At 42.2% G+C, this 15,941-nt stretch overlaps 2 protein-coding genes across 2 annotated transcripts in view; both read left to right on the forward strand.

Moving 5' to 3' along the window:
• The window catches only part of IQCH (IQ motif containing H), a 50,907-nt gene extending 48,703 nt beyond the window's left edge, over positions 1-2,204 (forward strand). Inside the window, exons 19-20 of the mRNA XM_058033408.1 lie at positions 197-305; positions 1,535-2,204. Of these exons, the coding sequence (XP_057889391.1) occupies positions 197-305; positions 1,535-1,636 (211 nt within the window). The 3' untranslated portion in view covers positions 1,637-2,204. The remainder of the gene's footprint in view (positions 1-196; positions 306-1,534) is intronic.
• A 3,826-nt stretch (positions 2,205-6,030) lies between these two features.
• C13H15orf61 (chromosome 13 C15orf61 homolog) lies at positions 6,031-8,908 on the forward strand. Its single transcript, XM_058033494.1, has 2 exons — positions 6,031-6,370; positions 8,241-8,908. Exons 1-2 carry the CDS (start codon positions 6,031-6,033, stop codon positions 8,366-8,368), a joined length of 468 nt encoding a protein of 155 aa, XP_057889477.1. The 3' UTR covers positions 8,369-8,908.
• The last annotated feature ends 7,033 nt before the right edge of the window (positions 8,909-15,941 follow it).

The raw sequence follows: 15,941 nt of genomic DNA on the forward strand, positions 1-15,941 counted from the left end.
TTTATTACACAAATCCTTCCCGTTGACAAGTTAAAATGGAGCCTCATCTTTCATATCTCCCTGAAGATTTTCACCTTGTGAGATTGAAAATCCTCATTAAATTCCAGCACCAGGCAGGCACAAATGAGAGGGCGATTGTTTTTAAGCATGTGAAGGGAATCATTGGTAAACTCATTTGTTTGGATATCATTAACAGAACAATCGGAGAGGATCTCCAGGGGGTCCTCCTGACCTTTGCTCGCAATCTCTTCATCATCCATCAAGAAATATCAGCACCTAATATGCAAGGCGAGACCAATTTTAAGGTGAGGTGTTAATTAACTAACGATCCTGGTTAATTTCTGTACAAGGCCTGCAAATACCTCATGCTGGATCATAAACAAGTGCTAAACCATTCCTTTTTTATCACTGCCTGTGTGTGGTTTACAGTGTCTGGGTCAGTGTAGTGGGTCTCCCACGGAACCCGTTAGTTAAATTTAAGTTTGAAACTTTTTCTTTGAAAAGAGGCATCCTTGAGAGTGAAATTATTTGTAATCTAATGTTCCCGAGTGTCCTTTGGAAGAGCAAAGGAGCTGTTGGCACTGCCTCACACAGTTCTGTCACAATTGTCTGCTTTATTTTAAAGGGACACCATCAAGGTAAGAATCTTAAATTAGAAACAATTCTCTCAGTTGGTAATAACTGCTTGGATTATTAACACTCATTTCTTCTAAGAGAGGCAGCCACTAATCCATTCCTTCCCACCCTCGCCCTGCCATCCCTTTCCAGGTGGATTTTGTTCCCAATTTTCTATGCTGTTGGAACGTGCCCATCCCAGAGGGGGAGTACAAAGCTCAGGGGCTCACCCTGGGGAGGTTCCCCCACCCTGCAGCCAAAACCAGCAAAGAATCACCAACCCAAGCCCGTGCCCTGGGACAGGCCCTCCTCACAAAGCTGCTTTTGATCCCACAGAATTGCTCAGCTGCCCACAGGGAGCTCCTTTTGCTTTAACTTTATAAAAACTTTCCAAGATGCTGTGTGCGTTTTGTGAAAGGTGAAGGGGAACGCTGTGTTAGATTTGTATCTTCAGTCATGTCACATAATTTATAGCAGATTTCTTTCCACCCTGACTGGATTTTCCAGTAGAGTGTGAAATGACAGATTTTGGGGAAGACATAATTAAATTTCAACATGTTACAGAATAAGCAACAACAACAACAAAAAAAATCTCATTTTTCAATATGAGGGAATGAAAAGCAACCACTGAGGAAAAATAAAACAGAGAAGTTTTCTCCATTGTGCACGAACATATGTGAAATAAAACACCTGTTAGTTAATTAGGAGCACAAATTGTATTTTTATTTACCTGGGATTTGTACATATTTACTAATAATTTCCCCCAGTGTCTCCAAAGTAATATTAAATTTAATTGGTGCATCCTGTCCCGTGTAACCCTGTTACCTCTTCAAGGCAGGCACTGCCAGCTGTGCACCCTGGCTGCTGGATTCCATTATAATGCCCATTAAATAACTTGTATTCCTGGAATCTGTTACAGATGGCAATTCGAGACATTGAAGCAATTCTAGGAGTTACAGCAGAAAACAAACTGAGATTGGAAGAAGAGCAACCTTGGGAAGCAGATGCTCTGAAAGAATAGTTAACAGAAAATGTTCAAGTGCCTCATTCCTTATGCTTCTGGAAAGGCTTCCTCATCTGTAAGAACAGGTTTGGTTTTCCTTCTGACCTGGTGTGTGAAGTAGCATTAACTGAGACAGAAAATCTCTGTGGCTGCTGCCTGTGGCACTGGGAACATCCCACCTTTCTGGCTGGAAAGCACAGGATCATCCCAGTGCTCCTCATGTCCCTGTTGGCATTCCTGGAGTTCAGCACGTGGGTTAAAAATCTCATTAATGGGGTCGTGCTGCCTTTGTCACTGATTGAGCAGGGGGAGCACATCCACTGAAAAGAGCCCTGGGAGCCCAAATTCCCTTTCCAACAGGCTGAAACACTGAGCACTGAATGAAAGGAGTGCAGAGACTGCCAGGGTGGGCAGATGCAGAGACTGGCAGGGATGGAGCAGCTCTGCAGGGAGGAAAGGCTGGCACAGCTGGCATGGCTCATGGTTCACCTGCACAGGAGAAGCTTGGGGTGAGCTCAGGGTGGCCCTGCAGATGGAGAGAGACTCCTCAGGAGGACCTGGGGTGCCAGGACAAGGGGGAATGGCTTCAAACTGAAGGACATTGGGGTTAGCTGGGGTATTAGGAAGGAATCTTCCCCTGTGAGAGTGGGCAGCCCTGGCACAGGTGCCCAGAGCAGCTGGGGCTGCCCCTGGATCCCAGCAGTGCCCAGGCTGGATGGGGCTGGGAGCAGCCTGGGATGGTGGAAGGTGTCCCTGCCGTGGCAGGGGGGTTGGATATGGAGGATTTTTAAGGTCTCTTCCAACTCAAACTATTCCATGGGTCTTTTGCCTATAAATGCTTTAATTTAAGCCCCACTTCATCAGTAATCCCAGCAACCCTCATTCCTCTGCAGAGCCATCTCTATTGTTATGCTGCTTTTTCTGTTATCTAAACACTTTTGCAGCAGTTCTTTTGTGGTCATTTTCAAATTATCAAAAAGAACAGTAATAGCATTAATTCATCAATAGAATTCTACTTGCACTGTGATTCCCAGAATTCCATGGCTTTTGCAGGTCTGTCCATCTGCACTTTGGACACTGGTGACCCTTTTGGTCACAACTCCTGTGCACTGTTGTTAAAGGACAACATCATATTTGTAAAATCATCTTTATCCATCAAATCTTTAATATCCCAACAGACAACACACTCCACATTTTACTAAGGAAGAGCAGATCTCACTGCATGGAGCTTTTATCCTAGGAATAGCAAATATCCTTGGGATTAGTTCCCAAAAAGCTCAGGCCAAACCAGTTTTACCACAAATACTAAACAAGACCAAGCAGTTGCATGAGATCAGCCCCCAGCTTTCCTGACAGCAAATCTTTGATCCCTCAGCATGACACATTATTTTCTGTGGAGTTTTTTCCTCTTCCACTTTGATCACAGAATTAATTCTTTGCAGATAAAAACATTTGCATAAATGCTGGTTACTGCTTGAAATAAAAATCCACAGGAGCATTTTTAACTCCTGGTTTTATTGCTGTTTTACATCAGCGTGGTGCTGGGTTTGGATAGGCCACAGAGACTTTGCCAAGGTGGAATTTAGCTGCACTTGAGCTGGTGTGCAAAGGGTTAAGGAAAAGGAAGCCTTGATCCAAGCCAGAACAACATAAGGTCTGAGAGGCTCATTAGTTCACTGGCACTTGATAGACTGCAGTGTCCTGGGAGGAAATGGAACCTGCACTTCCTTCTGCCTTTGTTCTGCCCCGACAAAAGAAAACTGTACCTGTGTTTGCAGGAAACAAGTGACCTGAAAGTTCCCTTGGTGAGAGAGATTTCACAGCGTGTGCAAAGTGTGAAATGTATTTTGAGGGGGGGGAAAAAGAAAGTTTTTAATTACTACTAACACTTCTGAGCCTTGAGCTGATGGAAGGATTGAAAACTGCTCGGCAGTCTCTCACATCCAGCTCCCATGCTGCTGGTGCCAAAAATGTGGGTTTTAGCAATGCTGCAGATTTAAAATGAAATTATAATGTTGTTAAAAAGTCAGAAATATATTCTGTTCACACTACTGGATTATTTATTCCCACTCATTAAAAGAGTAATAGAGTTGTTGAACTGTAGATTGAATTTCAGAACGTGAAATGGATGGGAAGAAAACAGAACAAGTGTGAAGCAAAAGATTAAAGGTGGCCCAAGTGTGGCTTCCCATCAGAAACTGCCCCAAAAAATGCCAGGTTTGGGCAAAAGCTGGAGCTGGCTCCATCAGAAACTGCCCCAAAAAATGCCAGGTTTGGGCAAAAGCTGGAGCTGGCTCCCTCAGAAACTGCCCCAAAAAATGCCAGGTTTGGGCAAAAGCTGGAGCTGGCTCCATCAGAAACTGCCCCAAAAAATGCCAGGTTTGGGCAAAAGCTGGAGCTGGCTCCATCAGAAACTGCCCCAAAAAAATGCCAGGTTTGGGCAAAAGCTGGAGCTGGCTGCTCAGCTGCAGGGAGTGCAGGAATGCTCGTGGAAGCAGGTGAGGACCAGCAGGTTTGGCAGCAACTGCAGTGGATGCAGACAATTAAAATAAAGGATTTGTGCTCCCCAGGAGTCAGAGCTGGAAATGGAGATGTTTGTTTAACTGGCAGCACTTGGTGGATTTTGTTTCAGCCAGAATTCAGGGCAGCACAGACCAGGTCAGTCTCCTGAAAGAGCTACCTGGAGCTGATGAGACTGGAAACTGGGTCTCCTGTTTTAGGTAGTTGGGTTTAAAGCCCTGGGTAAAAGAAATAAAAAAAGCTTTTAGCCCACATTTCCACATTTAGAATGACAACTCTGAGCACAGAGAAAAAAAAACCAAGCAGTTTATCAACACAACTTCCAGATGTCTTCTGAAATGAAATGTTCACCCTCCTTCTTTCCTGGAATATCTCCAGCACCTCAAGATCAGGAGAATTCATCACCTTCCCTCTAGGTTAAGGTAACAAATCCCTGCATTTTTAAGGCTATCCTTAAAAACTGGTATCAAATCCATTTAACAACAGGATACTGTAGCTCTGAGGCATCCCCTGTTACATTGTACAGATCCTCTGCATTTCATTTTAGACTGCAGTATTTGTTATATTGATGAAGAACAAAAGATTAAGAACTACAATCATTGACAACCTTCATTAATGTAATTAATGAAACTCAACAGCATTGTATCACTTTTAAGGTTCAATACTTTATTTCACCCCTTCAGCACAATACCACATTCCAACTTTTCTATCCTCAGCCACCACTAAAGAAAGATATTAGAGCTAAACTATATGCTCTATTAATTACAGGGAGGTGAACTTGAAGGGGAAATTTGTTGCTGGTGATGATTAATAATTACTTGTTCTACACACATGTAGTACAGTAAATAATCAGGGCATATTGTTGGGTAGTAACTGATTAATTAGCATGTTCATACTGGATAGCTCCATGGTCTAAGATTGCTGAGTTTGAGATATTGCTTGCAATTATTGAAAGAAAAAATCTGTTTGCATTTCTCAGTTTTCTGGACGTTTCCCCCCCTCTCAAATAGAATGTTAAATGGTTCAAAACCTTAGCTTTTAATTAGAAAAATGGAATATAGGCTGTGATTTTAAAATATTTCTTTGGAGGGGTCTGACACTTGAAGGCTTTTAGAGAGGTCTGCCAGGTAAACCTGGATACACTCCTGAGCCTGGGTGGTGCTGCAGGTGCAACGCGATTGTCCATTTTTTGGTGATGCTCTCACTGTGGGGCTCAGGGTGGTTCATCCCCTCCAGCACAGCCTCGGTGTGTCTGTCACGGAATCCCAGGATCGCTGAGGCTGGAAAAGCCCTCCAGGGTCACCCAGTCCCAGCTGTGCCCAGCCCAGAGCCCTGAGGGGCACCCCCAGGAATTCCTGGGACACCTCCAGGGATGGGCACTGCAACCCTCCCTGGGCAGCCCCGATGTCTAATGCGCCTTTCTGGGAAGAAATTCCTCCCAACGTCCAACCTGAGCCTGCCCTGGCTCAGCCTGAGGCCGTTCCCTCTCCTCCCATCCCTGTCCCGATCCTCCCGGCTGTCCCCTCCTGTCAGGAGCTGTGCAGAGCCACAAGATCCCTCCTGAGCCTCCTTTTCTCCAGGCTGAGCCCCTTCCCAGCTCCCTCAGCCTCTCCTGGGGCTCCAGCCCCTTCCCAGCTCCCTTCTCTGCTCTGGACACGCTCCAGCCCCTCAGTGTCCTTCCCGAATTAGGGGCCCAGACCGGGGGGGATTCCCTTCCATTCCCGGGCCGCTCTGTTCCCGGGGCCATTCCCGGACCGCTGTCCCGCTCCGTTCTCTCTCAATTCCCGGGCGATTCCCGCTCCGTTCCCGTTCCATTCCCGCTCCGTGCCCGCTCGGTTCCCGCCCCCGGGCGGCGCAGGCGCGCTGCGGGCGCAGGCGCGGAGCCCCGCGGGATGCGGGCGCTGCTGCGGCGGCTGCACGGCGCGGCCGTGGCGCTGCTGCTGTGGCGGGGCCGCGCTCCGTCCCCGGCCCGGCCCGCCGCCTCCGAGGTGCTGAGCCAGCACCTGCGGCAGCGCCGCCTGCCCCACTGGACCTCGTTCTGCGTCAAGTACAGCGCGGTGCACAACGACCAGTTCGGCCTCTCGCACTTCAACTGGCCCGTGGACGGCGCCAACTACCTGGTGCTGCGCACCGGCTGCTTCCCCTTCATCAAGTACCACTGCTCCCGTGCGGCACCTCAGGACCTGGCGCTGCAGGACGCCTTCTTCACCGCCCTCAAGGTGCTCAACGCCGGTGAGTCCGGCCTGAGAGGCGGCCTGAGGGGGCGGCCTGAGGGGGACGGGACCGCGGCTCGCACCGGGCAGCTCCGCTCCCTCTCCGTCTCCTTTTCCTTCTCTTTCCCTTTCTCACTGTCTTTCCTCACTTTCTTCTCTCTTTCTCTGTCTTTCCTCACCTTCTCCTCTCTTTCCCTGTCCCTCACCTTCTCCTCTATTTCCCCTGTCCCTCACCTTCTCCTCTCTTTCTCCTTTCCCTCACTTTCTCCTCTCTTTCCCTGTCTCCCTCTTTCTCCTCTCTTTCCTCTGTCCCTCACCTTCTCCTCTCTTTCTCCTTTCCCTCACTTTCTCCTCTTTTTTCTCCATTCCTCTCTTTCTCCCCTGTCCCCTCTTCTTCTCCTTTCCCTTCTCCTCCGTCTCTTTCCCCCTCGCCCTTTCTCCTTACTCCTCTCCTCTCTTTCCCTCTCTCCCTCCCCTTCTCTCCTTTCCGTCCCCTCTGTCCCGGCATTCGGAGCCGTGTGCTCGGGCAGGGCAGAGCCGTAGCTCGGCCCTGTCGGGGGTTTGGCCGGGCTGGTGTGGCTCTGACCCCTGTGACAGGCACAGATCGCGCTGTTGGGGTTTCAGCCGCTCTCGCCTTTGGCAGGGAGCGTTTTCCAGCTGGAAATCCGAGTGCCGGCAGGAACTTTGTCCTCTGAGCAATTCTGGAGCGAAACTCTGGCAGGCAGTGTCTGGTGCAGGGATGGTCAGGCTGCTTGGATCCTAACGTGCTGCTGGAATAGAAACCCTTGTAATAAAAAGGCTTTATCAGCACCATATTAATATAAAAGTAGAAATAGTTTTGAAGTATATTATTCCAGAACTTTGGCTGCAGATTCAATGCTTATTTGAATGCCAGCATTGACAGTGCCAGTGCCATAACATTTCATGCATTCTTTATTTTCATATTTAATTTCTTAAAATTTCCTTTTTTTTTTCACAAGCCTTCAGTGACTTTTTCAAAACGTGTCTGCTGCTCTTAATTTTCTGACCTGATGTAGTGAGAAAATATAATCAAAAAGATTGATTTCTTAATAGCACCTTTAAATCTGATTTTCTTTTTCCTTCCACCCACTCACACCTTTGTTTTTCTCACAACTACCCTTCATGTTTCATACTTAAATGATTGGAAAACATTATTTAAAAGGCAATCTATTTCCCTCAGAATCCTGCTTAAGCACTCAGCTTCAAGCATGTTAAATTTGGTGTTTCTGAACTCAGGGCCTTAATCCAGCTCTGTTTTTTCCCCTGTAATAAATAGAATAATTTCTGTAATAGATGGATAAATTGGCAGGGCTAAAACATGTCGCTTTAAAAAAAAATATACATATATATATATGTATATGAATCTTTTTGCCCATTGCAGTTCTGTTGGAGCTGGTAGCTTTGACTACTAATCTGATTTTCTCCAGAGCAGCTTCATGTTGATCTATGAATTCACTGCCTAATTTTTAAATTTCTGCTCTGACATAGACTCCAATAACTTAAACTGGATATTCTGGGAGTTTGGGTTTAGTATTTGAAGATATAAATATAAATATAAATATATAAATAAATATATATTTAATCAGTAGAAATCATGTGTACATGGCAATGTTTTGCTTCTTTCATGTTCTCCTCCTCCTGATTTCTTTTTCTAATAATTCCTGCATTTTCCTGCTTCCTGCCTCGTGCCAACAGGAAAGATGTTGAGCACTGATGGCTGTTTTTAAATAAAGACAAAATATTTCTGAGGCAGCTTTTGCAGGGGTACTTTTTCCCTCTCAGTTCATTTTGGAGCACCGCTCCTCGCTCTGAATTTGCAGTTAGGATTTCACTCTGTGTGTGTGTAACGTGTTTTTATCTCTCCTCAGGCATCCCAACTTTACTGTATGGAATTGGCTCCTGGTTCTTTGCCCGTGTCACAGAGACTGTTCACACCAGCCATGGCCCAGTCACCATTTATTTTCTAAACAAAGAAGATGAAGGAGCCATGTACTGAGCTGAATAGCTGTCCTCTGGTGGGTTCTGGGCTACAAATATCTGCTGCCTTTGACTAAAAACACCTAAAAAAATTGGGGTTTATACTGTGTTCTCATACTCAGTGTGCTGTTTCAGGAAGCTGCCTGGACTTCTTGGTTGTGAGAGATTTATTTGTGCAGAGGTGTGAGGTTGAAGAATTAGAATTTCTGAGGGTGTGTCTGGAGCTCAGGGACTGGTGCTGGTGGACAAACTTGTGATCATTTCATTAAAGAGATGCATTTATCAACTTAGAGAACTGAATTGTAGCCTGTGAGCAAGGAAACTGTGAATGCACTGACTTTTCCAGAATGTTACTGAAAAGATAAAGCTGCTCAGGTGTAGATCCTGTCTAGGTATTTCATAATGAATTAATTGTCACTGGGTCTGAGTAAATCCTTGGCACTGAGTGGTCACCATCACCTGGAAGAGTCTTTGGTGGGAAAAAAGCCCACCCTAAAACAAGTGCAAAATGGCTGTATCACATTTCTTGAAATGATATTTAAATAAAATGTCCAAAATACATTTGGTGCTTGTATCTTTTGCAATTCTTGAGCTCCAGATGTGTGGTGTTATTTTTCTTTTGATTGCTTTATAGGTAAGTACAAAATCTAAGTGATGTAGAAGATTTAGCTCCCTGTGCTAATTCACAAATTGCTGGTGCTTTTAATTAATGGGGAGAATGAGAAGAATACTACAAGAATATCTCAGTTTTTGGATGCAAAATAACTGATTGCTCCAGTTGCAACCAAGCACAGCTTTAGGCACAAACAATGACAAAACGACTTCATATCAGTTGGAAACCTGGGCAAAAATAAAAAGCTTTTGGGGAACTGTTTGGATGGTGGAAATCTGGAATTAATGGAAACAGGGAGACCTGTGCAGGATCTACTGCTGGTGCTGGGATTTAGTGCCAGCAGTTAATGCTGCCAGTTCCAAATCCCTCAGCTGGTGATGGAATTGGTCATTCCAGTTGTCACGAGTCAAAAAAGAAATGTGAAATGGGTAGGGGCTGCTTTGAAGGGTAATCACTTTTCCTCAATAAATCATTATCAAGCTACAGTATAATGTCATTTAAATACTTTTTAACTTCATTCCAGATAAAAAAGTGTTTCCCACTTAATGAAGCAACACATGTGGCTTTTCTAAAAGCAGCAATAAACACTTCCAGCAGAGAAGTGCTTGCACTGGTAAATTTTGGAGAATATTCTTGCCACAAGTTAAATGCCTCAAAGAAACAGAGATGGCATTACCAGGACCCTCGTTAATAAGAAAAATTGCAGTTAGCATTTTCCTCGAGCTGATTTTCCCTGCAGCCCATAAGTTTAAAGTCAAATACTGCTCACTCACTGCCAGAGAGCTCATCAATACCTGGCTGTAAAGGTTTAGGCTCAACACAAGGTTGATAAAATGGTTTTTAATTACCAGACCATAAATACAGCTCTTCATTGGAGCTGCAGCTCCTCTCCCTGCAGCTGGTTTGATTTCTGATAATGGGCACTGCTGACTTTGCTTACCTGTTTTCCAATAGCTGCAGCAGCAGCCCCTGGCCTGCAGTGATGGGCAGGGCTCCTTGGAGAACATCCCTGACAAACTGCCCTATTGATTGCTGCAATTCCGTGCTGCTCGCAGCATTAAATGGAGCCCTGATCTCTTGTTCAATGATCTCACTGTGTAACAATTAAGCAAATGTAATATTTTCTTGTATTACATGAAAATCAATGGACCTCTTGCTCTCGGGAAGTTGATGGTGCTAAAGGATGAACTGGGAGATGTCTGAGGGCAGAGTGCAGATATGGGATGGCTCGTTCCTTTCATGAGGGCTTGCACTTCTTCAGAGGGAAAATGAGCTCTTTGTCAGGGATAGCTTCAGTTATTAAAGCATGAAATAATTTTCATCATGTGTGGCTATAAACCCAGCTGCTTGTTTTCAAAGGTGAGATGTTTCATCTGACTTCCACTCTTGTTTTGCTATAAATACCAACTTCTCTATTTTTTATCGCTCAGGTTTTGGCCTGAATGCAAGATATTGGAGGCCAGGAAGATTTGTACCACCCTGTCTCAAAAAATTCTGCAGCACTCAGGGATAATTGATCCACAGGATGACCCTTTTGACTTCTGACAGATTTGATCTGCTCTGCCTCCCATTCAAAACAAAGTTTAGCTCCCCTGCAAGCCTCGCCTTAATCATCTCTTTGCTGATGTTTAAATGAGGCAGAAATGACGTCCCAGAGCTTTGTTTCACCTCCCTTAACTACTCCAGAGAAACGAAACGCCGAGGATCAGGTGGCTCCTCCTTGTAGCCCCTCTTTAAATAATAATGATCCTTGTGGGCACCTGAAGCTGCAGGAGCGGCGCTGTCACCCCTGGGCCGGGTCAGCGGGCTCGGGTGTCCCAGTTAAACTCTGCTGCTGTCACTTAATGGGAAATGCAGCTGCTCTGCTGAAAGATCAATGTCCAATAAAGGCTGCACAATCAAATCTTGTTGCAATGATTGAGGTGCTTAATTGCCTTTCAAAGATAAGGTGGTAATCAACACACGTTCAGCTGATCTTTTTTACCGCCTCAATTACACCCTGATGGCAGAGCCAGGGCAGGATCTTTAACTACTTATACTTATTAAATCTTACCTGGCTTCTGAAAAATTACTTAAGCCCTGCAATCGATAAAGCCCAGCTCTTAATTACTATATTTCACTTTTAGGCCTTTTTGTATGCTTGATAAATGTTTCACCTGAGACTGCACAGTGCTAATGAGTTACCCCAAGAAATGCCCTTTTCTGCTGCTGTCTCCAAATTGTGCTTAAACATTGGTGGGTTGGTTTGTTTTCCTGAAGTTTTGGGGCTGCTGATGCAAACCTTTGTTTTATTGAAATATTTTTAGATTTAATTTCACTCTTTTTCTCACCAGTTGATGAACTACGTGCAGGTGGACTCAGTTCAACACAAAGTTCTTAACTTTTTTCCCCACTGTAAATTAATTCTGGATTTAAAGATTGGATTTGAACTCCTAAATATTTATGATTAGTACTCTCATGTTGTCTGAAAAATCAGTTTTTGTGCTCTTTTCCTGCTCCCCTCTCTTTCCCTGGAACAATATCCAGAGCTTTTCTCCTGCTGACCTTCCATTGACTTAGGCACAATTTAAATCTGTCCTCACCTTACCTTGTGTGTTGACCTAAATCTCCTCACAAACCATAATTATAGATCTCCCTGATGTATGTTATTATTATTGAATGAAATTTAGGTATTTTTTAATAGTTAAATGGCCTTAGGGCTCTGGTTTAGAGCAACTTTTCCTGAAACAAAGGGGATTTTGCCTCATGTATTATTTACTGTGGCCATTTAATTTATATTGGCTTTTGCTGTAACCCCTTAATCATGTTCACTACAGAAAAGTGAGTTAATAATTCTGAGAGTTGTCTTGATTTCTTTCCCTATTTCTGGAAATAGAAGTTATTATTTGAATTTTGGGCTGTATTTTTCAGTTTAAATACACCTAAGAACAAGTGGCAGCTTCAGCACTGCAGCCAGGGAATGTAAAATAAATATTGTCACTAGTATATTGCAAGTTTCCTTGAAAGATTTATTTCATTTCTACAAAAGAATAAGATGTTGGTTTTGCATTTAAGTCCTAAAAAGTCAAATACAAACAACTTAGAGTGATTTTGAAAGTAATTGCATCACTTTAAGCACAGTTTATGAGCCCTGCTGTAGTTCATTATAAACCCAATTTATTTCTTGCAGTGATATTAATAATCCTAATAGAATTAAAAGTGGAAAACATGATTAAAAGCAATCCTTTAGACAAAAACTCTGATCAAGGGAACTTTCAAGTTTAAAATGTAAATATCAGATTAGAACACTGATTTTTGAACAAGATTACAAAGTCAAACCTGGTTTTTTTTCCTTAAAAGAAGAAATGCCATTAGATATGATTGTTACATGCTCAGTGATTCATGGGCCTGCTTATGTACTTTGTGAGATATGAATAATTTAGGAAGAAAAATCACAATAATTTTGTTGTTACTCAAGAATTTATAGGTTGACAGAAAAACAATTATGCAGCCCCTGGAGCTGGTCTGAAGGGGTACAGGAGCATCATTAACCACACACAGCCCAACTGCTGGAGTTACCTTGTCACAAAATCTGCTTGTTTTCAAAAGTTATTCATAATTTAAAGCAAAAACTAAATATTTACTAATTTAGCATAAATCAGGTTTACGATTGTTATGTTTTCTTTCAGTCCAAGGTGAGTTTACTGTTTCAAAAGTTATTCATAATTTAAAGCAAAAACCTAAATATTTACTAATTTAGCAGGAATTAAGTTCACTTTTGTGATGTTTCCTTTCAGTCTGAGTTGGGTTTACTGTGGAAAAAAAGGAGCTTTAAAAGATCTGCGTGAGGCCAGTGAATTTCACTGTGAACTGGAAATAAGATGAATTTATTTCCCAGATATTTGGGTCCCAGACAATTCTTTTGTATTCCAGAGCCACTGCAGAGTGCCTGGGAGGGCAGTGGGAGCTGGGTGGAAGTTTCACTGCCATTTTTAAGGAATCTGAATTTGGTGAGCCTTTCCAGGAGATGCCTTTCAGGGAGGAATATCTTTAGAAAGCCTGGACACTGCTGACCTATTTTTCACCAGCCTGAGGGAATTCAGTTTGCTGCACTCACAGGCAATTGAAAGGGGAAAAAAAAGTGAATTTCACTGTGATATGTTATTTATCAACATAGAAAGTTAGATATTTGTATCTTTCCAAAAAGACAGGAAAATGTGTGTTCCTAAAACAACCATCAGGGGCCATTTTCTCTAGGAAACTGAGAATTTGTCCTTTGTTATTTATAATTGCAGCCTAGAAACTGGTGCAGGGAGGAAGCAGGGATGATAAATTGAGTTTGGTGAAGCAAGGGCTGGCACAGAGATCCTGATTCCTCCAGTTGTGTTTTATATTCAATGTCTGAATTACAGGTAAGGTGGCACAGCACTGGTAACAGCAGTATTCCAAAATATTTTCATAGTCAAATGGGAATTATTTAGTCTGTTACATAATAAATACACATTATTCCTAGGTAATACATCATTTACATATTAGTTATATTATTTTTATTATAACATTATATATATTTTATTTTCATAACATTATATTAGTATATTATTTCTATTATATATTATTTTATTATAACATATATTTTATTATAACATATATTTTATTACAATATTATTATATTCTGTTATATTCTGTTATATTCTGTTATATTCTGTTATATTCTGTTATATTCTGTTATATTATATTATATTATATTATATTATATTATATTATATTATATTATATTATATTATATTATATTATATTATATTATATTATATTATATTATATTATATTATATTCAAATAGAAATAAATATTATAGAAATAAATATAAATAATATATTATTTATATTCTATATTATATATATCTATATCTATACCTATATATCTCTCTCTACATATATATATATATAATATATATGTATATTTTTTATATCTATAATTATTCCTAGGACATGGCTGGGAAAATTCTAGTAGTAATGAGATTATTGGAGATGCTGAGTAGGATGCAGAATGAAATCAGCATTTCCTGCCTCTCTCCTTGCTGTGCCTCCTTTAATCCAAGGGGATGAGTGCAGGACTGGAGGAACTGGGGATCCTGATCTTGGTTTTAATTCTCTGTGGGCATTTTCACCCATCCCACTGCTGAGAATGAGCTCCCCCCTCCCTGCTCAGGCCAGGAACAGCTGAATTCACATCAGGCACTGCAATATTCAGGAGCAGGGCCAGGGGAAGCAGCTCTTGTTTCCATCCCTCTTCTTTTATAGACTTCTGCTGGAGGGACCCAAAACTCCATTTCAGGGTGTTTGTGACAGAGCAAAAATAGAAAATTTCTTGTGCTGGGCAACTTCCTTTGCAGTTGGAATTAACCAAGCAATAACTTTTCCCTTGCTTTTGGAGTAAATTATGTCGCTAAGCAAACCCCTGGGAGACAGCATTTCCCATCCTCACGGAGACTCCTGCGAGGTTACAACGATTTCGCTCCTCACCGTGTCAGCACTCTGGCAATAAATATTTTCATTCCTGGCGTGGGCAGCTCGGGCTGCTCCCGGTGCTCTCCGGCGGCGCTGGAAAGCAGCAGAGAGCAGCAGCACACTGCAAGAGGCAGCTGCTGGCAGCCACCGAGGAGCCTCTCCCCCCTCGCTGATAAAAACCCCAATTTAGGGAAGCTGTGCCTTCGCCATCCTCTAATTAAAGCACTGACACCTCGTTCCTTGGGGATTTTGGGTGCTGCTCCCTTGGGGGTGAACAATCATTTTGGATATGTGGTTATAAATGTTGTGTCGTCTGCATTTAGTGGGGAAAATCAGGCTTTTAATTGTTTAAATTATTTTTAATGAGGATTCTGGAATCCTTGTAGTGGGAACTTGAACTTTTTACAGGGAGATTCTTGGGCTGCTCACATGCAGAACTTGAAGAATATTTTATATTAAAAAATCATGGATTGTGTTCTCACAACACCAATTTCCCCCACCATTAAAGAATAATATATAAATATTGGTGACATCTCATAGCAAAACTTCTGCAACATGATAAAACAAATATCAACCATTTGCTTCAAATGGCGCATTTCAAATGAAAATTTCTGATTAAATTTGGGTTTTAAAGAAGCCTGTGGCAAAACCAAACCTGTATCAATAAGTATGCGCTCGATATGCTGTACTTCTTAAGATATAAAAACCCTTCAAGTTTGCAAAACTTCTGCAACATGATAAAACAAATTTCATCAACATTTGCTTCAAATGGCGTATTTCAAATGAAAATTTCTGATTAAATTTGGGTTTTAAAGAAGCCTGTGGCAAAACCAAACCTGTATCAATAAATATGTGCTCGATGTGCTGTACTTCTTAAAAAATAAAAACCCTTCAAGTTTGATTACACAAATCAGAATGGGGGATTAAGGTTGTGATTAGCCCTGGAAAATCGACGTAATATTTATGCAAATTTGGCAAATTGAGTTGGTTTTCCCCATAGTCTCATAAATGAAGAAGACATTTTAGAAAAATTGCAGGTCTATAGAAATTCCATCATTTTGTGTCCTATTCTTTAAAATTTAATAGAAAATGACTCTGATTGAAATGGAGCTGAGTGAGAGGTACACAGGGACTGCAGGTAAAAGGTTCATTTGAGCAGAAAGATGTCTGTGTGGGCACCACCAGTCCCTTAGATCCTTAGGAGCTGGGGCTCTATTAATTTTTAGTATAGGAACTAAATTATAAAGTTATTGAACAGAGAGAGAATTTATCTCTGTTAATGGCCATTGATTTTTTTTTTTTTTCCTAAAGCTCAAACAAAGTAGAATCCGAATATGAAGAAGCTTGAAGACGTTTCAGGAATTAAATATACCTCCCATTCCCCCCCTCTAAATTGATAAAATAACTCAAATAGTCCAGTTTGTCAGAGATGATAATGTGAGAGAGTGTGATAAAATGCACAGATCAATAGCCCACAATTGAGATTAATGCTGT

The sequence above is a fragment of the Melospiza georgiana genome, chromosome 13, assembly GCF_028018845.1.
Source record: "Melospiza georgiana isolate bMelGeo1 chromosome 13, bMelGeo1.pri, whole genome shotgun sequence".
Classification (NCBI taxonomy): Eukaryota; Metazoa; Chordata; class Aves; order Passeriformes; family Passerellidae; genus Melospiza; species Melospiza georgiana.